This window comes from Capronia epimyces, assembly GCF_000585565.1.
Source record: "Capronia epimyces CBS 606.96 chromosome Unknown aczIQ-supercont1.3, whole genome shotgun sequence".
NCBI lineage: Eukaryota > Fungi > Ascomycota > Eurotiomycetes > Chaetothyriales > Herpotrichiellaceae > Capronia > Capronia epimyces.
In genome coordinates this window covers 956,948-983,638 of record NW_006912906.1, presented here as the reverse complement: position 1 = coordinate 983,638, position 26,691 = coordinate 956,948, and the positions used below count along the sequence as shown (strand labels likewise).

The window sequence follows — 26,691 nt, the reverse complement described above, 5'->3', positions numbered from 1 at the left end:
TCTGACACCACACATGGACATTCGCCACACACAATTCGCAGACGAGGCGGGCCGGAGTGTTTCATCACCCTATGATGCTTGAGGGTCGAGCACACGATCCGCAGGACACCAGTTTGTGAGATTGTGATGTGAAGGTCCCCTCTTATCTGCCCAAATGACCCCGCTTTAAGCTCGCGAAGATGCGAGTCGAAGATCAGGAGAAGGTCAGTGGCCAGTAGCGCAAATAGTATGCGTATAGCGCCGCGGCCTATGAGTCGCGCCGAAATTGAACAAGGCGGTCTGGGGTGGGGACGACTAAGGTGAGCAGTCGTCGCGTGTCTCAGGATCGTCGTTGATAGCCACGACCAAGGCTTGTCGCATGGGTGTTTAGTTGGGGCCGTTGACCAGCCAAGAGCGGAGTCCATGCCAGTGTCGGCAAGAAGGCAAGAAATGGGATTGGGATCGTTGCTCAGAGGGCCCAGAAGAAGGACCAGGGGTTGACTGACACGAGTGTCGCATGGGTGCGTCTAGTAACCACTTTCTGTACTCCCAGCCCGTCAGCGACATTAGGTTACGTAGGAGAATACCACACACTCCTCTTACAGAGGCGGGCCGTAGGCGCTGTACAGCGGTGCCCGGCCTGTGTGAGGCTATGAGACCTGTCGGTGAGACCCTTGGGGGTAGACACTTTGGCTTTGACAGATTTCAAGCCACGTTGCCTGACGAGTCAAATGTTGAGGGTGGCAACGCTGGAGCTGAGGTGTGGTGGGCGAACACGAGGCTACTAGCCCGTGTCTGCGTTCGCTGTGAATCTGGCCACGCCTCCTACAGCCGATTTCGCCCTTACCAGACGCCGACTGGAGGGGGGACTTTAAGTTGGGCAGATGGATGCGACGCTCCAGACAGCGAGGCGGGTGGCGAGGAGGTTGGAATTGGAATTGGCCTCAACCCCCAATACGCCACCGTAGCTAACTTCTCTACTTCTCGCATGCTCCGCCGAAACATATGGAATCACGTGCTGTATTCAGTCTAGTAGTGGTGCAGTCCTCAGTCCTGCTCCTGCTGTGCATCCTCCAAGTTGAATCAGACCCCAGTCTTGGACAAACACAGAACTAAACTCTGAGCCACGCGTAGGAGTTAATCTCTATGAGGGGGGTGAACTCTGTGTCTCAATGAGTGGGAAATCGGCAAAATCGTTGCCTTTTCGAGTCACACAGGCTTCCCATTAAGTCCCATGTCCTTGACGTCCGCAAGGAACCCACCTTTCGATCTGCCAGCATGTTCAGCCGAGGCGCGCATCATCCTTGAAGAGCGAGGGATGGGGTGATAGCTGAGAGAGTTCGACGGCGAACGGCAGTTGCCACTGGTTTCTTCGCAAGGAGTAAGTCGGGGCCTGGCCACGTACACAAAGAGGTTCGTTGGCGGGATAGGCAGGGGGCTTTTGCCCGTCACATTCCTGGGGTCCAGCGCAGCAATGCTTGCATTGCGGCTGGGACCTCAGCGAACTTCTCCGGTGGTCAGAGAATTGCCACGAAAGGCTCCCTGAGAGGCAACTAGCCGTACGGAGTGTTGTGATTGTTGACCCAAATAATTCTGATGTCCTCGCCCTGGTAAGGTGATACCAACCGTAAAATCCCATCCACAAAGTAGTACTAGTAGTCGACAGCGGGAGGACGCGGGTTCCAACTCCCACCGGCTGGCACGTGATCGTCGAAAGGCATAATCACGTGAAACAGCATCTGGAGTGTGGTGACACAGACCGAACGTCGAGTCGAACGACTGACACTCCAGTTGTCTCAAAGGATCGCAAAAATTACTCAAGGTCAAGGATTTACCGTGGCTTCTTGACACATTCACCCTGTCCCTAGTGTCGACACTGTGGCTGACCTAATCTGTGTCAGGAGATAGAACCTTATGAGCCTTGACCCGACCAGCTTCAGCTCGCGTGATCCAAAGATTCCAGGGCATGCTCCAACACAGAACACCAGAGGGCCATTCTCAAGACGGTGTAATCAGGCCTCTTGGGCGGATCAACGGCGTGTCGGGACACGTTCCGGTGTGAAACACAACTTCGAAAGGCAACCCTAGTCTGATGATATTTCATATCCGTGTCCGTGCCCTGCTCTTGTCGCATGTGTAGACTTGTCTATGTGTTTCGGCGCCCGCCATGCGGAGCTCAACGAAATCATGGTAGTCGGGGGCGTGTTCTTCCAGGTCTGAGCTTCAAAACGTGCAATCTTATCTTGGCCGGTTCCGATGTCGAGCAATTGATCTTGGAATCATCCATCAGATATTTCAAGTAGGCAGTCAGTCGGCTCGAGGCCAAGTTTCCCATGGGAAGATGAGGCTTCGTCTTCTACGCCGTACACATGCTACACTCTGTACTCGGTACAGATACGGAGTACTCTGAGTTCTGATGGATGATATGTCGGAACGGAATAACAAATCGCCGCCACAATCGTCCTTCCTCTTCCGTACTAGGCGGCCGGCCGTCTGCCGCATTCTATTCGTCTGCCACAACCTCAGCTTCTAGTATCTATCAACGTCCAACGTGCCAGCTCGCCGCTCTCAAGAAGCCATTTCTGGGCTTTTTGGTCGGCGGAGGTAAGATAGCATTTGCTAGAGGCCACCCGCATCTTGATCTTGTTGAATTCTGTCCAAGTCCCGTCACTTAGCCTCGAAAACATTGTGTTCCTTGTAAATCAAGCTTTACTTTACGGAGTACTGGTTCGGTGGTTCTTGGTGTCAAGTGCTCACACGGACAGATATAGCATTTTATGTGACCGAACACATCATCCAAGGCCTTGGTTCAGCGGACAGTTATTACCGCCTACAATCTCAAGATCGGAATTGGCCAGACCCTCCGGATTGCTTAACGAGAGTAAGCAACTTGCCCTGCAGGACGTCCAACCATGACACGTCGCAAGATCATTCCAGCAACGACTCCTAGCACATCCTCTGTCGATACCGATGCGACGTTGGAGAGAACACAAGCAAACCTGGCACGCCAACAGGAAGGCAGCTACCAAGATGCCACAAGCCGGCCGCCATCCCTTGGCCAACCCCTGGCGAGCAGTCCTCAAGTTAACCAGACCACCCAGCTCATCAACACCGAGCTTCTCATTCCAGGCCGAGGCGAACCGCAGAACAGGATGACGGTGATTCTGCAGGACGGCAAAATCACCTCGGTGCTGCCTACATCCTCGGTGCCTCCGCCATTCAAGAAGCTTCCAACCACAAATGTTCCTGTACTGCTTCCTGGCCTCTGGGACTGCCACACGCACCTGCTGGGGGCAACTTCGTTCAATTTCAGCGAACTGCTTACCACATCTCCACCAGCCCTGGCTGGGGCGCGGATCAGTCGCAACGTGCACGACATTTTGATGAGCGGCTTCACCTCGATCCGGGACCTGGGCGGCTATGCCATTGAAGTGTCGCAGGCGATCGAGGAAGGCAGCCTCGTCGGGCCGAACATCTACTCGGCCGGGGCGGCCATCTCACAGACTTCGGGACACGGAGACATCTACGACCTGCCGTCGGGGTTCGTGACGTCGTGCCTCGGGGTGAGGGACACGCAAGCCAACGCGTTCGCGCCTGCCACGGGGCCGTTGCTGCTGGCCGACGGCGTGGACGAGTGCCGGCGTGCCGTGCGGCTCCTGACCCGCCGCGGAGCCAAGTGCATCAAGGTCTTTGCCTCAGGCGGCGTCCTGAGCATCGCCGACGACCCGCAGAGGCAGCAGTTCTCGCTGGACGAGCTGCGCGTTGTCGTCGAAGAGGCTGCCCGCGCAGGCCGTGTCGTCGCTGCCCACTGCCACGGCAAAGCCGGAATCATGGCCGCCCTCCATGCCGGCTGCCACACCATCGAACACGGCACCTACATGGACGCCGAGTGTGCCGAGCTCATCAAGGAAAAGGGCGCCATCTATGTCGCCACCCGCACCATCGTCAAGGTCGGCATCGACCATCCCGAGCTCATGTCGCCTGAATCCTACCGCAAGATGGTCGAGACCGCCAAGTACCACCGCGCCGCGTACCGTTTGGCCGTCAAGGCCGGCGTCAAGATCGCCCTCGGCACCGACCTGGGCATCAGCACCCCGACCACCCATCCGCTGGCCCTGGGCAATAGTGGCGGCGAGCTGGCCTACGCCGTGACCGATGGCGGCATGGATCCGCTGGCTGCCATCGAGGCCGCCACGGCCCGGGGCCCCGAAGTCCTTGGACACCTGGGCATGGCGCCCAAGAGCGGCCAGATCGTCGTTGGATATGACGCGGATTTGATCGCCCTGGCCGCCAATCCGCTCGCCGACATGGATCTGTTCAAGAACCCCAAAAACATCACGCACGTCTGGAAGGCTGGAAGATTGTTCAAAAGCCCTACTCAGGCGGCCTAGCTCAGGACTGCTCATATCTCATGCAAGCCTGGCAAGTCATTGCATCCACTCGTGTCCGCCCAATAGAACCATCTACTGAATGAAAGAATTTGGGGTCCTCATGGGCCGTCTAATATAGACTTAGATTGTGAATCCCTAACAGACTGAGATGTTTCGTGGCATCCAAATGCGATGACATCCCCTTATGAACCACCGTTGAGATGCTGGTCACATTTATCGCGGAAGCATATCCGTCTGAGCCCCAGCATCTATTTCCCCCTTCCAAAAGCACCAGGCCATGACTATGACCAACTTGAAGCCCGCGGCGAGCCATAATGCCCCAGCCATGCCTGCTCGGGACTTGTACATCTCACCGCCAATGATACCTCCGGTAAAGAGAGCAAGGATACAAGCAAGTCGCCTCCCCTGTCTGCGCTGTTGGCCCGCGAAGAACTCCCATCCGCTCGAACTCTTCCTCCAGGACGCCCGGACGGCAAGCAAATCCGAGGTGAAGTCATGATACAGTGTGCTGAGAACGATGGTAGGCAACTCGACCACCCCTAGCAGCCGCGACAATGTCACCTGTCCTGCAGCTTGGAACGAGAGGAGTGACACCGGGCAGAGGTCGAGAAAGTTCGTGATTGACGATGGGCTGTCCTTACTACCGGATGAGAAAGAACCCGGCACAAAGGGCTGGTTTGAGACCAAGTCCACAGAGACCAGTATGGTTGCGGTTGTGATGAAGACTGTCTGAATGCCAAAGGACACGATGAACAGGCCTCGTCGGCGGCATGACGGCTGCTCCGACAATCCCGTCGGGTAACGGTGCAGTATATTGAAGAAGAGTGTGCCCAGACAAAAGGCACCGATCGAAGTGAGAGATTTGTAATATTGTTGTGAATGGCTGGCCTTGGGCTGGCCACCGAGCCCGAGTGCTGCAAAGATAGTGTTGCCTACGAAGGACAGCACAAGGTCAGCGTTCCGGTTTCGGAGACATCCCTTACACGAAAAGGTCCCTACCAGTCTGCATATCGACAAAGCAGTTCCACGAGTTGAATGCCACACTATCGATGAGGCCGGATATGAAGAAGCAAAGTATGATGACAACGCTCATGTATGAGCCGTCGAGCTCTTGGGAGAGGTAGTTATGAACCGAGCCTCGTAGCTTGGACAACATGTTCAACTGATTGGGCCGAGCCTGTCGAGCGAGCTTCTGTCTTTCAACGCTCGTGTCCCTAGAGGCGGTTGGGGTTGAATGAGGTGGGTTGGTCAGAGTGAGGGATGATTCAACTCGATACACGGCGTTCTGGCCATTTTCGGTGGAGGAAAGATCACCCATAGCACAAGTGATAGGAAGGAGCTCCAAAAGGTGACAAGACCGAGCTTCACTCTAACAGTAGGACGCAGCCTGAGGGAGAGGAATGGCCTTATATTGAGCACAGATGTATACTGGGCTCGTTGGAGAGGCAGCAGCACTCCAGGCGAGGGGAGTTCCAGGGTAAGTAGACAGTCATTGCGAACGGCGGTGTCTCTACCACATAGTCCATGTCAGGGCTGTGCTCTCAGGGTGGATATGGAAGAGGAAAGCCAAGCGATGAGATGATGCAGCTGTATTGTCCATGATGGCCATGTCTAAGTCGCACACGGTGATACCTTGGGAGCATCGAATGCTTGGTCGCTTTATTACATGGACGTTGTTTACCTGGCGCCCAGAACCATTGGTTGAGAAGAGCCCGGGAGTCGTGACATGACTGCTCTTGGGACCGGGAGCCAAGAAGGGTGGCTGCGTCAAGCAACCTAGGTCGAGATCGTCGGTCGTCGGCCGTCGAGGGACGCCGGATGAAGGAGGCTGAAGGATCTTGGGTAGAGCTGAAACGGGCAGTTTGGCTTCGTTGGAGGGTTCTTGATTAGACGCTTCCTGTGTCTAGCGGAACATAAGCTTTGGAGACTGCCTTATCAGTCGGTGTGACTTGGCAGTTACGCATCGTGTGCAATGAATTTCCGGGATAGATATACACCACGAGCAGGGGGATGTCAAACCAAGGCCGTGTGGCTCCGGAGGCTTTGAAGGTGTTTTCCTTTATCTGGCCAAGCCTGGGCAGCTCCTCTTCTTAGGTCGATGTGTCCCATCCAGGCAAGGCACAACAGCTGGAAATGTACAAGTTGGAGAGTGAGCGTGCCAGGAAGGATGAGCCTGGGGATCCTCGCTGGGCTACAGCCTTGGCCAAAGCCCCTTACCCCGTTCAACTGCCAGTGCCTTCTCCACTACTACTGCCAAGCGCGAGGCTGTGCTACCCCTGACGCCGTCTCCTTCAGCATGGTGGATGGAGAAAGGCTGGGAAGATAGCCAGCACACAACATGCTCATTAATCTTGGCTTACAGTCTATGTTATCGTTGATCTTCTTCTGTGGAACTCCGACCATCTTGGTCGTATCTCACTCTTTCGGTCTCCTCCGAGTTGGCTATGTACTACCTAAACTTCGACTCTTTCAATGTGACACTCATCTCATCTCGAAGGTCTGTCGCCTAACTCTCTCCTGTTCGAAAAGAACCTAGGTGGTGACGTCGGGTTCGGTTCGTCCAATGAATTTCTGAAGTTGCAAGAGCTCAACTGCCAGCTCAACCGCTCCCTTCAAGTATGTCTGTGTCTCTTCAAGAATCTTGTTCCTGTCCTCCTCAAGCTTCTCGACATAGAGTCGAATGGTGGCGCCGCTGCTGCCTGTTCCTGACAGTCGGACAACAACTCGGGTTCCATCGTCAAACTTGAAATAGATGCCTTGGTTCTTTGACACCGAGCCATCCAGGTCGGTGTACGAAAAGTCATCGGCTTCAGTAATCTTGCGACCTTGTATCTCTGAGCCAACGGTGTCAGCCTTGGAGATCTTCTCTTTCAGGTGGCTGACCATGTCATTGGCCCCCTCGCTGCTGACATTCTCGTAATCGTAGCGGGTGAAGTAGACTCGGCCGTATTCGCTCCAGAACTCCTTTTGTATCTCGCCAATGGAGGGAACTTTGCCAGTGTCCCTGCCAACGCCAGCAATGATGTTAAGCCAAGCTGTTATAGCCCACAGTCCATCCTTCTCCCGAATATGGTTTGAGCCCGTGCCAAATGACTCTTCACCACAGATCGACATCTTGTTGGTGTCGAAAAGGGAACAGAAGAACTTCCATCCAGTAGGGACGACATAGAGCGACAGCCCTTGCTTTTTGGCCACCAAGTCGACGGCTCCCGAAGTGGGGAAGGATCTTGCCAGCCCGTAAACGCCTTGTTTCTGGAAATAAGGAATATATTTCTTCGCATAGTGGGCAATGATGGCCAAAGAGTCACCAGGTGACACAAAAGCATTCTTGCCATAAATCATGTTTCGGTCGCCATCTCCGTCCGAAGCAGCGCCGAAAAGAATGCCTTCCCTCTCCACTCGTTCGACTAGAGAATGCGCATATGTTAGGTTCGGGTCTGGGTGACCGCCGCCGAAGTCAGGCTTTGGAATACAATCTTGAGTGCTTTCAGGTCCCAAACCAAGCTCCTTCTGGAAGATGTCAATCCCGTACGGGCCAGTGACACCATTCAAGCCGTCGAAGAGAATCTTGAAATCGGGCTGGGACTTCAAAAAGGAGCGGATCAGGTCGAAATCAAAGATATCCTTCAGCATGGCGGTATAGTCCGCTACGGAATCAACGATCTCGACTTCCAAATCGCCATATTTTTGTGTGCCAATTGTGGAGATATCGATGTTGGGGATGTCGGCAATCTTGTAGGAAGTGAGGGTCTTGGAGAACTCGAAGATCTTATTTGTGACCGATTCGGGGGCAGGGGCTCCGTTGGAAAGGTTGTACTTCATACCGAAGTCGGCCTTGGGACCTAAGACTTGTCAACCCAGGTTTCTGGTTTCTCCTCATGATTTGAACGTACCACCTGGGTTGTGACTGGCGGTGAGCAGAATGCCACCGGTGGCCTTGCGCTTGCGGATGATGTTGCTGGCGGCAGGAGTGCTCAGTATGCCATTTTGACCAATGAGTAGCTTTTTCACGCCATAAGCAGCACCAATCTTTGCAATGAGCTGAACGACTTCGGGGTTCCAATATCTTCCATCACCACCAATGACCAGAAAGGCGCCCTCTGCACCTTCCGGAATGGAGAGGAGGATGGATGTAATGAAAGATTCGCTGTAGTGTGGTTGCTGGAAGACGGTGACCTTCTTACGAAGTCCTGACGTGCCAGGCCTAAAACCAGGTGTGTCAGAGACTAGATTCGGAGGGGACAGTGAGCGACATACTTCTGGTCCGTGAAGGGCTTGAACTGGACTTCCTTGACCATGTTGGCGGGGGTGCGCAGCTGCTGCGGGGCTTGTTGCAGTTCTGTAGTCAGTTGTCACGAGTGAGATATGAGATGTCGGACGGTGTGCTCTCAGCTCTGAAAGGATAAGATGGGTTGCAGTGAAAAGGAGGACTGCGGGAGGAGTTGTTCTCAGTTGCGTGAAAATGAATGTACCAAAATCGCGGGGCAGAAGCGTGTTCCTGGCCTCCTACGTAGGTATTAATTACTCTGTACGGAGGCACATAGGGTAGCAATGCTTCGCTTTATTTACCGGAGATCCGACATCGACGTCATAGCCCACCAATCGACGCCAAACGCTGCTGCCAGGATCATATCATACACAATCCTCTTTTCCAGTCCACGGCTTGTCCTGCCGACTGGCCACTGTTCTGGTTGGCTGCCCAACACCTGTTTTAACGATACCTCTAACGGCAATCCTCACGCCACTTGTTCCCATGGGAGATCTGGGCTGTTTATGGAATACAGCCTCCGGAGATGCTTGCTAGAGGTTACGGCAAGCCACTGGTCCTGGGACATTGGACCTCTGAGAATGGCTAATGTGAAAATGTCTCTGCAGGTACAAGATCCGCCCAGAAGCGATCGAGTCCGACGCGGATGGAACACAAAGTCTCTTTCAAGACTTGTCTAACCCATCCAACTACCTGCGAGCTGACTATCACAACCTGTATCCTACTGCCTAAGATGCGACCGGTTGACGATGATACAACTGCTTCACCCTGCCTGTTTGTGCTCCCGACTCCACATTCATGGGCATCCGCTTGATCTGATTAACAACCGGTCATGAATTGATCTATCCTCCATTTGCCCCCCTAGCATGCGGAAAATCAGACTTTGGAAGGAGAGATATGCTCGATCGCTCGGCAACGAGGTTCTGGGGTGGAAGAGACCGTCTTCACATTGTATCTCAGGTGAAATGTGGCCACCACAGAAACCAACCGCTTGGCCTCTCGGATGAGAATGGAGGTGTGGCCATGGGCGCAGCAGGCGGCAGGGCTGGTTGGCTACCGGGGTAATTTAGTATGAGAGATGAGGCCCAAGTCAGTACTATGGTCAACGAGGGTCCTCAGTCTTCAAGCGACGGTTAGTTGAATAACCAACCCGAATATGTATGTCTTATAGTGCCGCAGGAGCTGAACAGCATTTATCAAGAGCATCAGTTAGGGGGGCGGTTAGGGCAGAGTATAAGACTGTCGATATGGGTTATGGGTACCTACATAACTCCAGGAGTTGTAGTCTTCCACCATGATGTGTTGATGGATGATTGACGCGCCGGCCGTTACTCTGTCTGTTACGCTGTCTGTTACTCTCAGAGGTCTGTTACTCTGTCTGTTACTCTGGCTGTTACTCTGGCTGTTACTCTGGCTGTTACTCTGGCTGTTACTCTGATTGTCCTCTGACTGTCCTCTGACTGTTCTCTCCGCGTACCAAACAAGTCTGGCTGAAGATGGTTAGCGCCAATGGCATCTCTTGGCACGGCTGTCTATGTCTGCCGCGTGCGTGCTGGTGTTGCGTCTGTGCATGGCTGTTGTTCAAGTCAAGACAACCACCATTTCATTGACATTGTTTCCCTCATCGACTACCTTGCAATTCTCAAAGGCGGCAGCTCCTCTCGGCGGAGCCACGAGATAATCCTCTTCAGCGGCCAGTTTGGTCATCCTCTTCGTCACTTTCTCGGCGTCGCACCGCAAGTCAACCTAACACTTCACCGTCTCCCCAAGTTGCGAAGTTGCGGAGGAGGCAAGTCCTAGAACACCCGGCTTCCTCCTGCATGCCCCGCAAATCTTGACTGCTCCCTACATTCTGGGTATGCCTTGTGCGTGACCGTCGTCCATACAAAAGAGTTGGACTACAAAAGCTGTGCACGACTGTACAGGCTATCCATCCTATCTCGGGGATTTTCTCCGCAATCTGCCTCGGTGGTGCAGAGAGCGGAGAACTGACCAACTCATTGTAAACATCCTCCAGTTACCTCTCCCATCATGCCCTGCTTCAAAGGCCTTGCCGTGAGCATACACACCCCCAATGGGCCTTTGCCTGAATACTCGGTGCAGAAGACCTCTCGCCTGTCACGAATCAGTGCCTACATCCCTGTGCCGCCTGCGAAGATTCCTGCCGACTCGCTCACCGGCAAACCTGAGCAATCCACCTTCGCAATCTCCATAACGCTGCTCACCCCTGGTCAAGAGGTTCCATACGCCACTCCCAAAGCCGCACTGGACAGTCCAAATGCCAAACCTAAACTTGTCGGAAATCTACCTGGCCACACCGGTGATCGAACAAAGTCCGCAGGCACTGTCACCCCCTATGTGCCCTTGACCACTTCGCCGAATGAGACCATCGCAGCCTACATTTACTTCGACGGGCGGGCAAAAGAAGAAGTTGCAACACTGTTGAGGAAAGGGGAAGAGACCTGGGTCAATTCTCGATGGGTTAGTGTCCCTGAAAAGGAAGGAGGCGGTCTCGCAGAGCGGGAGTTCTTGTTCCGTGAAGTGGGTCTCGAACGATGGCTGAATGGTCTGGACCTTGAAGGAAAAGACGCCGCCGCGACGATAGAAAGACGAAGACAAAAATTGGAGAAGCGCCGAAGAAAGAGAAAGGAGGTTGTTGGAAGTGAAGACGAAGCGAACGGAGAGTCGAAAGGACCCTCGCGGAAGAGCACGTTGAGGTATGGCGAGAGGGGTGAGCTGCAGGATGTCTCTGACGACGACGGGTCTCTCAGTGACTCTGGAAGCTCAGATGACGATGATCCCATCCCAGAATCGACAGGTCAGATAAAGGTCGCGCTATTCCGCGTTCTAGCGTCAGGAGAGATCAAGCGCGGAGAGTACTCGCCACAGTTCGACGCGCACGATGACTCAGAAGACTCAGATACTCCTGAAGGCGCAGCTCCGAATGGGGAAGGCAAGAACCGAGCAGATGTTGACCATACTACCAGTTTTGCGAAGCCCAAAACTCTGGACCCCAAGAGCATTTCGACCCAAACTGTGACCGGCATTGATCCGACTGACAAGCCTTACGCCGTGTTCACATTCCTGTATCGCGGAGAGCGTCAGCTGCAGAAAATGGGCATCCTTCCCACTCCAAAATCAGAGAAAGTAGCTGCCAGCACAAAGAGACGCAGCATTGTTGCCGACCTTCCGAAACTCGGGCCGCTCAAGAAAGAGGGGACTGCTGGGTTTTCGACATTTCGAGATGTGGAAGGGCGACAGAGCCGTAAAGGCAAGAAGAATAGCGACGACGAGATGGAGAGTGACGATGATGACGGGGGTGCGGGTATCATAGGCAAGATGGAGGACATCAACGACGCTGAAGTCAAGCGAGAACCTGACTTACTGTCTCCAGAAGACGCAGAGCGGACCGGTCAGGTGGCGGAGGGGATCCGCAAAATGAAGGTAAGAGACCCCTTGCCGCCCCAGTTTTGTCCTAGGCTAAGGGATTATCAGCTCAAGCGGCAACATTCGGCCGAACCGCTGAACAGCAATGGCGTCCCTGAAGCTCGCAAGAGCTCGAAGTCCGGCAGTCCTTCGACAGCCTCCACACCCAAGATCGGAGATGACGATATGGGCACATCCCCTTCTGGAGCGATCAATGCTGGTAGCTCGGTGAATGGCCCCGGCATGGATATCAAGAAGGAAGATGACAGCTTCATGCTCGGAAGCCCCATGAAAAGACACCGCGCAAGCGTAGCTGAATTCGACGATGATATCAAGACACGACTGGGTGCTGGTATGTCAACAACTACAGGCACTATTGGCGAAATAATGGGGTCTGCCGAACAGCCTCAGCTCTCCACGGCAGAGTCGACTGCTACTGGCCTCCAGCTTGGAGGAGCACTGCTAAAGGGCTCGGTCGACGATGACGACGAGGAACTATGATGTGGCCAGAGCTAGTTCTCACACCACGGATACTGTTCCATCATTTCACAGACGTATGGCTGGATTTTTTCCTTCCATCCGGCTTCTGCCTCATAAGATCTTCTAGGAACCTCTCGGAAAGGGGTTGAGACTCTTTTCAAGAAAGGTTAGCAGACGACGTGAACGCCAGGTGCGTCCATCAGCGCATTGGGTTGGAAATTTCACACTACTATTCTTTTCTTCCCAGAGAATCGGAAGAGTCGTGCAGCATTGTCTGCAAAGCAAAGACGGGATTGAAGTTGACACGGGGCCAAAAAAAAGAGGTCGAACTTCGATCCGCGGTTTTGTTTAATGTACCAGACACGGAGCATGTTGCAACCACAGGAGGACATCTTTTGTTTGGGCGGTTGGGACTTTGGTCTTGGTACGCCCAACAATGGCGTACCGCAAGCATGGAGAGGAAGGGAAGGGTGCACATCAATCCGAACATGCGAGCAGTATCCAGAGTCCAGAACAATGGGGGTGGAGAAAGATGGGAATGTCTCGAGTGACACTGGCAGGCATGGTACTGGCTCGAAGCCATCAAGGTATGCAGCGCTGGTCAGGCTGGAAACGTCATCTGTTCGATTAGGATTCCCACGCGGGAATCAAAACAAAGTTCTACAGTGCACAAGCTATTCTCTTCTCGTCTTTGACCGGTCGTAATTCCCCAGATGTCTTCCACCCCAGTTCCCGAGCCTGCAAGTCGACTCCCGCGGGCCGAGTCAGGCCTGGACCGTGTCACGTGAACGCGTGTCCGCGGGCGAAATCGTGTTCTGATTGACCGGAAAACAACGTCACCCATTCATACATCATCATCCTACCTTTACCTTTTCCCTTTCCGCCAGTCAATCCAACACACTCATTCGTTACTCGTTGAAGGTTGGCCAGAAGCTCAGATCCCGAGCGTTGGCCGAGTCTTGGTGCCGAGATAGAAAGAAAACGGAGACTCCCACGGTCCCAACCTTCTGACTCGAGCGGAAGGATACGACTGGCAGCCACAAACCAGTGACCACTGTGTCTGAATCATCGCATTATCACGCGCGTTATCTGTCCATTGCTTTCTGAATACTTCAGCTCTGCTCCCAGATCGACCGTCGAACACCTTTCTTCCCATCTCGATGTCTCGACCCTGGAAGTGCGACCTAGCGAAGAAACTTGCGTCCTTTCCGTAAGGGACAATGTCCATGGTTAGCCACCAACCACCCATCTCCACACGCTTTGTGCTATATCAACTACCAGTACATATCTTCGGAAAACCAAGAACCACATACATAACTAGCAGTCTCTTCTCGTTCTTTTCCAAAGAAGAGAGCAGTCTCTGTCACTAATACCGCTTGTCTCTCCTTGGACCACAGCTGAATTCGGTTCCGAGACCCGCATCGAGTGTCCAGAAGCAACAAGAAGCCAGCCAACTTGTTAGAGGGCACCGAATTGATCATGGCGTTGACTAGATCGACGGATCCCCTGGTGTGGATTGATTGTGAGGTAAGTTTTGATAGTAACTAGTCGACTTCTGCCGATATACGACAGCCCCAGGGTAAACCACGGACGTCGCCTCCCACAGGAGATGGCCCATATTGGTGTCTGTAGCGTTGCCTCGTCCCCAGGTTCGGGTGTGGCGACAAACTCTGCACCGCATCACTTCATCTCCGCCCTTGATCTCCAAGTCCCCTTCCTGACGACTTCTCTCCATGATGAAGAACTATAAGCTGACCATGCCTTCAAACTCGCAAAGATGACGGGCCTCGATCCAAAAACAGACACGATCATGAGCATAGCATGCATTTTGACCACGTCGGACCTACAGCCCCTCGATCCCGGGGGATTCGAAGCAGTGATCCACCATACGGCCGCCCAGATGTCCGCCATGTCCGAGTGGTGCGTACGAACGCACGGGGCGACGGGCTTGACGCAGCGGTGCCTGACCAGCACGACCAGCGCACAAGTCGCCGCCGACGCTCTCCTGACTTACATCAAGCGCTACATTCCCGAACCGGGCCGCGCCTTGCTGGCGGGAAACAGCATTCACGCCGACAAGGCCTTTCTGATGGTCCCGCCATACAACGTCGTGCTCGACCATCTGCATTACCGCCTGTTTGACGTCAGCGCTACCAAGGAGATGATCCGGCGCTGGGCCAGGCCCGAGGTCCTGGAGCGCGCCCCGCGGAAACAACTGGTCCATTCGGCCCGCGAGGACGTGCTGGAGAGCATCGAGGAGGCGCGGTACTACAAGACCCTCATCGAGGGTTTGTTGCTGCCTGGGGTGTCTGCAGAACCAGATGGGCCTGCCGTCGGAGTCGGGGTCGGCGCTGGCGCTGGAAGAACAACTACCGGGGTCGCAGGTCTAACCACTAATCCGGGGGAGAGCGAGGACTTGCTGCTCTTCGCCACCTTCGGGGTACCCGTTACAGCCGCCGACGGCACAGGCCACGGAACTGGCAATGGTGACGTCGGTCAACTCGACGCCGGCTTTAGAACTGATGTACCGTGACCATTTGGGCTGTCGCCCCCTTGAAGATTGCGAGAGCATGCCTGGAGGTCAAAGAACATTCCAGTTGGAAAGGATAAAGCGGCGCCGGCTCAGACGCGATGTTCTCCGGAACTGAAGCCGACGTTTCAATGGAGGCTTGGAACTTGTAACAATATCGCCAGTATCTCAGGCAACCCGTTGTGGGAGAAGGATCCCTTTTAGAGGTCAACCTCTGCACACTTTTACGAGTATCACATACGACGTGCAGCAGACAACCATGACCGGGAATCAGAATGATTCATTTTCAGCCCATAAAGCATAAAAGCTGCTCTTACGGCTACTTCTCAAAGTATCTGTCTTGTCTCGACAGCAAATCGCATGCCGTGCACTGGTGCTATTACGCCTAATGGAAAAAGTGCTCCTAGGATACATGCCTTGGAACCGAGGCCGAAAGATCCGTTCCTTCGACAAGAAACATTTGGCAATGCTCAACGTACACTCTCAGACTCCGACCTTGTCTTGCAAAAGTCCCCAAAGACCACATTCTCACGTGGCCGACATGCTGCGCCGATACTGTGACGCCAACAGTTGAGATCGATTCTCGCTCTGGAGTCTCGTTCTAGGAGGAGTCGACCACTAGAAACTCCTGCCTGGGGGGCCGAAGCTATTTGGGCCGATGCCGCCGAAAGGACTGGGCTGAACATGTTGGCTGTGCCCGAGGACAGGACTGCCGATCTCGCCCACACTGCCTCTTGGCTGACCGGCAGTATCCTCGACGAACTTGATCACCTGGCCCCGTGCTTTATCGATTATCACCTCGAAAGAACCCCCACCGTTTTGGGAGTTGCCCTCGGTGTCGCAGATGCCCAGCATCTCATCCATCGACACCGGGGGTTCTCCTGGTGCCTTCAGGGCCTCGAGTTGTCGGAGAACAGCCTGGACAGGGTGATAGCCGTCCGCGCTAGCTCCCGGGATTTGTGTCAGCTGGCGACATGCCTGCACGAGCATGATCCGCACGGCGACTGGCCGAGGAAGGTGTGACCTCGCGATTGAAGGTCCATTGGCGCCGAAAGGAGGCTGCGACCAACCAGGACCAGGCCGCTGTGGCCCTGGCGGTGCCCAGCCCGGTACCGCGTTCATGGCAGGGTTGAAACTACCCCATCCAGGGCTCCCTAGCCCAAAGGACTCTTGCTTTGGCTCAGGAAAGCTACTCGCAAAGGACAATCTCGTAGAGCCCGGAGGGCCCAAGGGGGGAAGATTCATTCGAGAGTCGGGGTTTTCCAGGAAAGGTGCATCCGAATCATCCAATAGCGCCTTGCTGCCAAGCTGTGCTGTTAGTTGCTCTACCTCAGCCTCCCTCGGTTTCTGTGGTTTTTGCTTGTCCGGTGTCGTGCTGGATGGCCGAGCAATCGGCCCTGGCCGTGCGATTGGAGCGGGTTGCGCACCGCTGTCGTTAGATGGCTGTCTGGAATGCACTGGCGCTTTCGAGACCGCTGGGGCATTGACCATGGGCGGCGGCGGCGCTTGACTCTGGGGCTGCGGGACAAACGGCATTTGCTGACCGGGTTGGAACGGCCTTGGAAATCCTGGAGGATACTGCATCCCATTCGGCATGAATCGTGGCTGACTGTTCATTGGAGGGCCCTGGTACATCGGCATTGGGGGCATTATGTTCGGACCCATGCCTTGACTGCCCATAGGTGGACCATTGACGCCCAACCCTGACAGTCCATTCACATTGAACGGATATTGACCACGCCCGTGACTGTTCAGGGGGGATCTTGGAGCTGATGGCTGCGGATGATGGAGGACTGGAGGTTGGCCTGGCGTCTTGACTGGATGCCCTGCAACAGGCGTCTGCAGTATTGCCGCGGTTGCGGGAGACGCAGAGCTCCGCGAAACCTCGGTACTGGCCTTCTGCGATCTCGGAGAAGACGCATGCGAGTGCTGTCCTGGCTGTGATGATTGCCGGCTTCGACCTGGAGTAGGAACCTTCGGAGGAACGATGGGAGTAGCGACTTGCAGATGAGGCGACTGTATACCTGAACCGCGAGAAGGGGGGTGAAGACCTGGTGGCAGAGCGACTGGCTGCTGCTTCGTGGTTGGAGGCTGGCCAATACGATCCTTGACCTCCCTGTCCACTTTCACAGTTGCCTCTTTATCCTTTCTCGCCTGCTCTTCTTTGGCCTTCTTCTCTCGGTCTTCCTTAGTCTTGCGCTCCTTTGCTTCTTTATCCTTGGCTTCTCGTTCCTCACGCTCCTTCTTCTTTGCATCCTCGCGCTTCTGGCGTTCTCGCTCTTTTGCCTCGCGTTGTTTGCGTTCTAGTTCGGCTTGTCTTTCACGCTGTTCTTGCTGTTTCCGCAGCTTCTCCGTTTCCTTTCGAATGCGTTCTTCTTCAGCAGCTTTCTTTTCAGCCTCACGTTTCTTTCGCTGCTCCTCTTTTCGCCGGCGTTGCTCTTCTAGCTTCCTCTCTTCGGCCTCTCGGGCCGCTGCTTCCTGGGCCGCTTTCTCGGCGTCTTTTCTGGCCTTCTCCTCGTCCTTGGCAAGTTTCTGTAGTCGCTTCTTCTCCTTTCTCTTGGCAGCTTCCTTTGCCTTCTTTGCTTCACGCTGCGTATCGAGACGGCTTTCTTCGTCAAGCTCTTCAAGCAACTTCTTTTGGCGCTCCTCAGCTACCTTCTCTCGATAGGCTGTCAAGACACGCTGCTCGAACATTCGAGCAGCGAATATCTGAAACATCCGTCGACCTTCCTCCATTCGCTGTTCTTCGGTCATGGAGTCCTAGCAACTTGTCAGAAATCTTGGCAAGCACAGGTGTAGAATCGCTAACCATTTCGTCGCCCTCGTAATCTTCTTCTTCCTGACTGTCGTCTTCCTCGTCGTCTTCCTCGTCGTCATAATCATCATCGTCATCTATCGGAGGATGATTGTGACCTTCATGGATACCACGATGAGCTAATGTAGAAGAAGGGTAACGAATTTCTTCCTCACGTTGCATGCGCCTCTCTGCCAGTTGCTCCATCATATCTATGAAGTGCTTCCCATCGTTCTTCAGCAGATCGTCGGCGACTGTGAGTATGCCATCTGTATAATTCGTCAGTCCATTCACTTGCCTCACCGGCGACATCCACAGACCTTTGACCGTCAAGCTATTGCCAAACTGGAAGAAATCAGGAGGGCCGGGTGGAAGGCCGTGGCTGTCAAGCTCTTCTTCATCTTCACTGTATGCTTCCTCATCTTCCTCGTCATACTCCTCATCGTCATCGAGATCTTCCTCGTCCTCGTCGATCTCGTGTACGCGACCTCGCGAGGGATATGAGCCCGCCATAGGGTGTGCGACGCGTTTGAACGGCGGCCGGGGAGGTGCCATCATCTGCGGGACGCTGGACAAATCGGTGTTGTGATTGGCGAACTGTTCGAGCTCCTCGTAATAGGCGTCGTATAGAACTTCGAGTTCTTCCTCGATCGCTGTCCGCTTTCGACCACATACCGAACAACTGCACGAATGCTTTTGCTGCTCTTTCATCTTGCGCAAGACTGCCTCTTTCTCCACCTTGACCAGAGATCTTCGCTCCTCTTCACCCAATTCCAACCAAAATTGCTTTATGTTTTCTCGCTCTGCCTGCGTAGAAGTGTTCCAGATTTGCTCGCTGGACAATTTGTGCGAGGCTCGTATGGCTGCATTCGACAAGGGTGGGATATGGGATCTCGAAAGCATGGTGGAAGCCCTTGACAGGTCGGAATCAGCCAGGTGGTTCTTGGTGTTTTTCACTTTCTTCCGCTTGCTCGTATTAAGCCACGAGCTATCTGGAACCGCATCTGCCTCTTCACCATAATTTGGGTCCTCATCACCGCTGTAGAAGGCTTCTTCGGGACTTCCAAGATCTGCATAAGGAGGTTGCGACGGATCAGCATAATCTGCCTCTTCAGTAAAATACCCTTTGACCGGTCCTCGGCCTTGCTTTATAGGTGGCAGTCGGCCGTTCTCCGTCGGACTGGCATGAGCAATCCCATTTGGCGATTTCTGCTCCGCAGCTCTTTTTGCAGCCTCTTTCTCCCGTCTCTTTTGCTTTTTCCGGTTGATGGCCGGAGTGGGTGCAGGCTCCCCAGCAGATTCTGTTGTGTCCCCGGTTTTCGAATCTGAATCTTGTTTTGTGGCTGGGTGTTCGCCGTTCACTGATGTGGTGGCGGCTGGAATGGAGTTGGTTTTGGAGTGTGGCTGCGGAGGAGCAGGCGCACTTTTCAAGGAGTCGTGTAATGGTTGTGGCTTCGCGGCGTTGACCTGCGTACTGGCCTTCTTCTTGGACGGCATGGTGAGAACCGTTTGTCCCAAGTTGTTGCGATGTGTCAAGGGGAAAATGACCAAGGCAGGGCGCCGTTTCACTCTCCGGTCAGTTCGGCATCAAAGACCCTTTTACCGCTAGCGGGGTACGACAAACTGAGTAGGGACAACCGCTATTGTTGGCAGACAGTCGCTGGGATGTAGAGGAGGAAGAGATCGAGGGCGGCAGGGGGAGTAAGAGTGGTGTCGCGTATGTTGTGGCAGGAAGGTGGTCGTTGAACATGAGGAAGTTCGATGTTCGATGGTTCTCGGTTTCGTGGGGCGATGCCAGTCACAAGTTGCGGTTGTGCCTGCCTCTGTCCGCCGTAGGCCTAAGGAGCCCAATATCGCAGCTGTAATGGGAGGTAAAAGCAGCGGCTTGCGGCTTCAACTGCACCCAACTAATTGTGTACAACTAATGCACCGCTGCCGCTCTCCTCCCAATCCCGCAGCCATTCCTCCTTCACCTACCTACAGCCTCACGCCTGCTTTCTCAACCCTCGAACCTCGACGAATCTGTCTGCGGCATACTTATGCTGCTATCTACGGTTGCATCAATCTGATTCTATCCGGAGCGCGCCTCCTGCGCTGTAATAACCCCATTCCATCTCCACTTAAGGTTTCTATTTGTGGCTGCGCCTCCTCGCTCCGGTGCCGTTGCACTTCGGTTGCACTGTCTTGTTGGACCCCACGAATACCTTCAAGCTTGTCTGAGACATTGAGGATTGTCTCGCTTTTGAGCACCTTCAGAAGAACAGCTACATTCAATCGCCGCGTGGGAGACTTGAAGACCTCAAGACTGCTACGTACGGTTTGTCGCATATGCGACTCTGGCGCCATCCATATCCGTCACGTCTAGTTACACCGATCCACCACATCAGCTCAGCTTGTCCACAGGAGACTATCGACTTTCTTTCTTTCTCCCTCCCGTCTGCGGACTTCAAAAGCCTGGATCAATTGACCTCACCTGTCCGTTATCCGAAGTCGTAACCTGAACTGAGCTCTTCCCGGTGTCGCCCATCCGCCAACGGGGCACTGTGAGAGAGATACGTGAAAATGGCACAAAACCAGGCACAGCAGAATGTGATGAGGCGGTGTGTTTCCCCAAACCCGGTGTCATATCGTGGCGTCACTCTGAACAGCTTTCGAGTGTCGTTGCTTCCTTCTTGACGTTCCTTCTTCAAGCGATTCAATTGTGAAACGACAGACTGATAGTGGTTCAGGAAACTTGTCATAATAGGTGATGGTGCCTGCGGCAAGACATCCCTCCTATCCGTATTTACTCTCGGCTATTTCCCGACTCATTACGTACCGACGGTATTCGAAAATTACGTTACCGATTGCCGCGTCGATGGCAGATCAGTTCAGCTGGCGTTATGGGATACAGCAGGACAAGAAGATTACGAGAGACTTAGGCCACTGGCATATGCTAAGTCGCACGTCATTTTGATAGGATTCAGCGTCGACAGCCCTGACAGCCTGGAAAACGTACGGCATAAATGGATTGAAGAAGCGAGAGAACGGTGCCCCGATGTGCCTATCATTCTGGTTGGATTGAAAAAAGACCTAAGAGAAGATCCAATGGCAATAGAAGAAATGCGAAAGAAGAGCTTGAAGTTTGTGACTCCACGAGAGGGCGCAGAAATGGCGCAGCTATGTGGCGCCCGCAAATACCTCGAGTGTTCCAGCCTGACCGGCGAGGGAGTGGACGACGTGTTCGAAGCTGCCACCAGAGCCGCGCTTCTCACGTTTAATGGCAAACAAGGTGGAGGTGGCTGCTGCGTGATCCTGTGATCGACAGTGGTTGGTAATGCTGACGAAAGAACGAAAAGGCGGCCAGGTTTCTCTCACTCTGGGGATTTTGGAGTATTCGTGGTTGATCCTTCCGGCCATTGAATATCTCAAAGATGGCAAAGACCTAATATGTTGGGAGCCATGATTGGCATTTCCTCCGGAGTCGGGGTCATTGTCTCCCTGCTATACATGTGACGACAGTTTTCTTCTATGATTTCCTGCTGGGCATTAGCGAATATTGAATGATGGAATCTTGCTCTCTTTTGAGTTCAGTTGGTGTTTGCGACCTGGGGAAAAGTTTCCATGATGTATGTGTATAGAAGTAATATCGCTCTCTTTTTCCATTCATAAAGCCCAGCAAGTCCCAAGCAAGATATGATCCCATCTCGCAACACCAACCAGGCTGTGGTATTATACAGTGCGTGCTCAAACCCTTGTAGACTGGCCTTTTGGCTCCGACCCTCACGATCGTTTCCACTCACTGTCCCAGATTTTTGCCTTGGCCCCCAGCCCAACTCCGGAACTGCCCAAACCGCCGGTACTGCCCATCCAATCCACCAAGCCCCTGGCATACTCGATGGGCACTCCGCCGCCTCGTTCGGGAATACTCCAAACGCCCGTCTTCATCTGGGCTTTGCGGAAGAGCTTGCCGCCGTCACCAGCGCCGACACGCAGCTCCTCGTTCGCCGCATTCATGGCATTGTATTGCCGCTCGAGCTCCAGTTGGCGGGCTTGCTTGACTTTCGCCCGGTACAGGTTCCAAGCGCGGTGGATTGTCCAGTGTCGGAGGTATCGGTTCCGGGAGAAGCGGAGCGGTCGCGGCGTCAGTGTCGTCGGGTGGTATAGGAAGTAGCGAATTAAAGCTAGAACGAGGAGTGGAAATGTCAGTATGAGGTGGACATGCGTTTGTGAGTGTGGCACCACAGAACTCCATGGTCGAAGTGGTGCGAAAAGGCCAGAGCATGCTTCTGCACCACTAGAGACCGAGGGTGTGTGTGCACGGGGATGCTTACTTATTCTTTGATCAGGTTTGACGCCCTTGCCCTTTTTTGCGGCACGGGTTACGCTCGTTGAAAATGAGGACGTGGTTGTCTCGGTGGTGGTGGATGGGACTTTGACGGCATTGCGCAGACTCGGTCGCAGAGGTATTTGAAAAACACGCGCCAACGCAGTGCGCATTGATGAGACGTGCATCGTGGGCTGGCCTGCGAGATGTATACGGAGACGGTGAGCAGGGCTCTGAACACACAAAACGTCGAGGATTCGATTGCTTGCGACTGTGAAAGTCGAACCTCTTGACACTGGAATCTTTGAGGTCGGCGAACATTAAGGCTTGGCATGTTTGATCCTTGTCCATAACTAGCACTACGTAGCACTACAGTACCTCCGTACTTTCACTGCAGATGGCACCTACTACGATACTGAGATGCCATTGATTATGATTCATTCGACCTGCCATTCAAAGGATATGCTGATTGCTGTCATATATAGACAGTCTGCCTTAGCAGATCATCATATTGGGGTATCTGTGATTAGGAAAGACCATCGTAGCATCGTCAAACTCGGGAGACGTCTAAGCCCTCAACAGTTCCCAGCCAATTCAAAGCGAGTATCTTTTCGATTTCTTGTCGTAGTTCAGGATGCGTCTCTGTCGATGGCTCTTTGCAAGCTTCCATCTGCAGTACAACACAAGAGCGTCTTTGAGCACAACAAACAGGCCGCCTCCCACAACACTTCTGCCCCATTTCGTCCTAAGGAGGCCTGGTCGACCGTTCATCTGGTTGGAGTCGCTAAGCCATGAGGATGGTAACAGGAAGCTTAGGAGAGTGCCCATCCCCGCCGCCACAGCTGGAAAGGCCAACGCCTCGACAACCATCTGGCCGATCCCGGATGTGCCTTCAACCAGTCGGTCTCCCCGATCTCCCAGGATTTGGTGGACATGACCGTTTTGTGGCTGCGCTCGTCCGTTTTGTTGGCCGCCGGCTTCACCGGGGGCGTCGTCCATAGCTTCCGGTTCCGCATTCAAGTTCACTTGCAACTCCAGAACAACACCCCCTTCCTCAACTTCTTCCACTAAGTTCTGATTAGCCTCGTCATTTTCTGCGTTGCCATCCTCTTGCTGCGCATGGCTAGGTTGTATTTCCTCCAACCACTTCTTGTTGAGGTCGCAAAACGCCTTATGGTAGCACCAGTTGTACGCCGATCGTATGCTAGGCAAGCATGCAAAGACCGTAGAGGGGAGCGGCGGCCAGATGGTCATGTCAATCTTGAATTCGTCGCTGGTCTGCGTGGCAAGCAGCAGTAAAGAGCCGGTGGGTAGTACAAAGTCGCTGTAGTTGGTACGGGAGAAGATCAGGTTGATAGGAATCAGCCCGTACGCCAAATTCCATGCGGGATGACGGAGAGTCATTTCGAAGATACGTGCAGCATCTTCCTCACCGAAGACGAGATAAACAGAGTAAAACCCATGGGCCCAAGCTCCGGCCCAGAAAGAAGTCAGAACGGACAAACCAAGGCCTGGGAATACCAATTTGCCCAAAGCGCGATCCAGAGAGCGGTATGTGTCCACGATATAACTCTTCGGTCTTGATATCTTGATTTCAGACTTGCATTGTGGGCACAGAATCTGACCCGAAGCTTTCCGTTTGCCGTTCTTGGGATTTTCGAGATCTGCTACCCAGTCCAAGAGGCAAGCTTCGTGCGCGGTAAGACTGCACTGACAGGGTGAACGCCAGACTGGAGGATTGTGTGGATCGTCTTCTGTGGTGTCGCTCATACATATCCAGCATTTCTTGGATCCAAAGGTCGAAGAGCGGGAAAGAGGAGGAGGTCGCAGATTCGAATCGGGGTTTGCGACATCGGCATTGACATCAGAGGGATTGGTCGATGGTACGTCTGGGGAGACGCGTCCTAGGTCTTCAGAGTCCATGATTCCAACCCAAGTTTGCGAGAGGCTCGAATGGGCACAGCGGAGTAAGATGTGCTGATACGGATGTTAGGTAGGCTAGTGACGGCGGAGGCGATGAAGCCGTGTCCTAAGACCCAACAGGTGAGTCTCTAAACGAAGCTCTACCTGGACGCGCCAGGCCGGGCAAGGACGGCGTGTTGATACTATCAAACGTGTTTCGATGCCTTCAAAGAGGGAGTGATCAATGGCAATGTGGCACTCAGAGCGCAGGCAGAGAGCCGCCTGCGTGAATTTAGGCCGCTCGCTATGACGTTTTCCCGATCCGATGCTCAACGTCAAGTCACTTCCTAAGGTAGCACCAGTAGGTATCAAGTGGCACCACTTCAACAACCTTCACATCGTCGTTGTCTTTTTGGCGTCACTTACTGCATGTTGAGTTGAATTAATTTACCTCATCTTTTAACACATACTATTTGATCCGACGAGCGGCATCAACAACGATATTCCTTCTCTCAGCGCCGGCCACAAACATCTGTCCAGTCCTCTCCACGGATAGTGTCCTGCGGTGATTGCCGGGAACTCGATATGAGCGCATTGGTGCCAAAGTTGAACAATTTGGATGAGGTATATGCCGGAGTCGGCGAAGGCCACAACGTCCCTGCTGATCTCCGGAACCGCTTCAACCACTTGATCAAATCCTTCCAAGGCAAGTACGGTCAGAAGCCAGAGTTCGTCTCGAGAAGCCCGGGCAGAGTCAATATAATTGGCGAACATGTCGACTATTCGTTATACAACGTCTTGCCAGCCGCAGTCACGGTCGACGTGCTCATCGCTGTCCGAGTTGTCAAGGATGCCAGCGCTGAAGATCCGATAATTAAACTTGCCAATGTGAATTCCACAAAATATCCGCCAAAGGATTTTACGATCTCAAGCTCTGGTACAGTGGAAGTGGACAAAGAGCACCATTCTTGGACCAACTATTTCTTGGCTGGTCTCAAGGGGTCCCTCGAGTACCTCCGCAAGAAGTTTGGCAATTCGTTCAGGGCTAATGGCATGGAACTTTTGCTTGATGGAAACGTTCCAGCTGGGGGCGGACTGTCTAGCAGTGCTGCTTTTGTCTGTGCCTCCGCTCTCGCAGTCATGACAGCCAACAACTACGCCATCTCAAAGCAGGATTTGTTGGACATCTGCATTGTATCAGAACGTGCCGTCGGCGTCTTTTCCGGAGGGATGGACCAGGCTGCCTCGATATTCTCCGAGAAAGGATACCTTCTTTACTGTCACTTCTTCCCCCAATTCTCGGCAGAAAACGTTCCTGTACCGGCATCAGAACCTGAAATCACCTTTTTGATCGCTCAGTCTTTCATCACATCCGACAAGGCGGTGACGGCTCCCTTCCATTACAACCTCAGAGTCGTGGAATGTACTCTAGCTACCGTGGTATTGGCGAAACTTCATGATGTTGTTCTTAACCCGGACGAGAGCTCTCTTGGATTCTGCTTGCGAAACTTCCAAGAGGAGATCATGAAGAAACAAGGCCGTCGGGATGAGCCCCTCAGCGTTCAGGTTGATGTGATAATTGAGATTATCAAAGCGAGCCTCGACAAAGAGCGTTACACCAGGGAAGATATAGCCAAAATCTTGGGAATCTCAGTGACAGAGCTGGAGAAGCAGTACATGTCCAAATTCCCGATTCAGGCGGATTCTTTCAAACTCAGACAACGCGCATTGCATGTCCTGGAGGAGGCAGGCCGGGTCTTGAGATTCCGGGAGACGTTGATGACGTCTGGGAAACTTCACCAGAAGGAGCTTCTCTATCTCGGTGAACTGATGAACCAAACACAAGCCTCCTGCAGGGATATGTACGAATGTTCTTGTCCCGAAATCGATGAAATCTGCTCTCTTTCAAGGCACGCAGGAGCATATGGTGCTCGACTTACTGGAGCTGGCTGGGGCGGCTGCACGGTACATCTGGTGCCGCAGGAAAGGGTTGCAGATGTGATTGATGCCCTCAAAAAGGACTACTATTTCAAGAAATTTCCGGATATCAGCGAAGAGAAACTTCAAGAAGCCATCGTCATCTCCAAACCCAGCCGAGGATCGTCGCTGATTATCGGCCCTGCTCTCGATGTATAAACGGACCAGTTCCCTCACTGCATCGACAAACATCGTGGCGGGCGATTCGCCGACTCCAGCCGATCAGAAGAAATAAAGTCTCTCCGACTGTGACCGTCGCTTGAAGATGAAGTGATCTCGATCACCAGTCAAGGACTGGTCCACGGTTTGAACAACCTTCGCGGCCATGAAAGAATCTCTCAGTGCAACAGAACATCTTGATACCTTGCACTAGGATAGACGTCTAGTTGGACCACATCATAGTCGGTAGTGAGGTTTGACAGTGGAGAACGGCCACTGTTTTGGCCGTAGCAAATCTGGTATAGTATGTCTTTGGCAGAGTCGCCAACCACAAACGGCTGAGAGGAGGTCTCTATGTTGTCGAAGGTATCCTCAAGAGCCCCAGCGGAAAGATACTGAGGAGACAGCTAAAGAAGACCCTCCTGGCGCGGAGTGCAAAGGACGGATCCAAGTTGTAAACGTGACAGGATTACACACGGC

At 53.6% G+C, this 26,691-nt stretch overlaps 10 protein-coding genes across 10 annotated transcripts; 5 read left to right on the top strand and 5 right to left on the bottom strand.

Annotated features, from left to right (window-relative positions):
* Positions 1-2,891: 2,891 nt before the first annotated feature.
* On the top strand, positions 2,892-4,370 carry A1O3_03614 (uncharacterized protein; the record flags this gene model as incomplete). Its single annotated transcript, XM_007733750.1, has 1 exon — positions 2,892-4,370. The coding sequence occupies one exon, from the start codon at positions 2,892-2,894 to the stop codon at positions 4,368-4,370; it is 1,479 nt and encodes a 492-aa protein (XP_007731940.1).
* Positions 4,371-4,583: 213 nt separating this feature from the next.
* A1O3_03613 (uncharacterized protein) lies at positions 4,584-5,688 on the bottom strand (the record flags this gene model as incomplete). Its single annotated transcript, XM_007733749.1, has 2 exons — positions 4,584-5,302; positions 5,370-5,688. The coding sequence occupies 2 exons, from the start codon at positions 5,686-5,688 to the stop codon at positions 4,584-4,586; spliced, it is 1,038 nt and encodes a 345-aa protein (XP_007731939.1).
* Positions 5,689-6,902: 1,214 nt separating this feature from the next.
* Positions 6,903-8,668, bottom strand: A1O3_03612 (phosphoglucomutase; the record flags this gene model as incomplete). The annotated part of the gene is made up of 3 exons (XM_007733748.1): positions 6,903-8,212; positions 8,264-8,574; positions 8,628-8,668. The coding sequence occupies 3 exons, from the start codon at positions 8,666-8,668 to the stop codon at positions 6,903-6,905; spliced, it is 1,662 nt and encodes a 553-aa protein (XP_007731938.1).
* A 2,000-nt stretch (positions 8,669-10,668) lies between these two features.
* Positions 10,669-12,564, top strand: A1O3_03611 (uncharacterized protein; the record flags this gene model as incomplete). Its single annotated transcript, XM_007733747.1, has 2 exons — positions 10,669-12,081; positions 12,133-12,564. 2 exons carry the CDS (start codon positions 10,669-10,671, stop codon positions 12,562-12,564), a joined length of 1,845 nt encoding a protein of 614 aa, XP_007731937.1.
* A 1,756-nt stretch (positions 12,565-14,320) lies between these two features.
* On the top strand, positions 14,321-15,076 carry A1O3_03610 (uncharacterized protein; the record flags this gene model as incomplete). Its single annotated transcript, XM_007733746.1, has 1 exon — positions 14,321-15,076. The coding sequence occupies one exon, from the start codon at positions 14,321-14,323 to the stop codon at positions 15,074-15,076; it is 756 nt and encodes a 251-aa protein (XP_007731936.1).
* A 615-nt stretch (positions 15,077-15,691) lies between these two features.
* On the bottom strand, positions 15,692-19,364 carry A1O3_03609 (uncharacterized protein; the record flags this gene model as incomplete). The annotated part of the gene is made up of 3 exons (XM_007733745.1): positions 15,692-17,833; positions 17,883-18,136; positions 18,188-19,364. 3 exons carry the CDS (start codon positions 19,362-19,364, stop codon positions 15,692-15,694), a joined length of 3,573 nt encoding a protein of 1,190 aa, XP_007731935.1.
* A 1,065-nt stretch (positions 19,365-20,429) lies between these two features.
* On the top strand, positions 20,430-21,167 carry A1O3_03608 (GTP-binding protein rho2; the record flags this gene model as incomplete). Its single annotated transcript, XM_007733744.1, has 2 exons — positions 20,430-20,467; positions 20,597-21,167. The coding sequence occupies 2 exons, from the start codon at positions 20,430-20,432 to the stop codon at positions 21,165-21,167; spliced, it is 609 nt and encodes a 202-aa protein (XP_007731934.1).
* Positions 21,168-21,629: 462 nt separating this feature from the next.
* On the bottom strand, positions 21,630-22,361 carry A1O3_03607 (uncharacterized protein; the record flags this gene model as incomplete). The annotated part of the gene is made up of 2 exons (XM_007733743.1): positions 21,630-22,030; positions 22,181-22,361. 2 exons carry the CDS (start codon positions 22,359-22,361, stop codon positions 21,630-21,632), a joined length of 582 nt encoding a protein of 193 aa, XP_007731933.1.
* Positions 22,362-22,767: 406 nt separating this feature from the next.
* A1O3_03606 (uncharacterized protein) lies at positions 22,768-24,096 on the bottom strand (the record flags this gene model as incomplete). The annotated part of the gene is made up of 1 exon (XM_007733742.1): positions 22,768-24,096. One exon carries the CDS (start codon positions 24,094-24,096, stop codon positions 22,768-22,770), a length of 1,329 nt encoding a protein of 442 aa, XP_007731932.1.
* A 564-nt stretch (positions 24,097-24,660) lies between these two features.
* A1O3_03605 (galactokinase) lies at positions 24,661-26,211 on the top strand (the record flags this gene model as incomplete). Its single annotated transcript, XM_007733741.1, has 1 exon — positions 24,661-26,211. The coding sequence occupies one exon, from the start codon at positions 24,661-24,663 to the stop codon at positions 26,209-26,211; it is 1,551 nt and encodes a 516-aa protein (XP_007731931.1).
* Between the last annotated feature and the right edge of the window lie 480 nt (positions 26,212-26,691).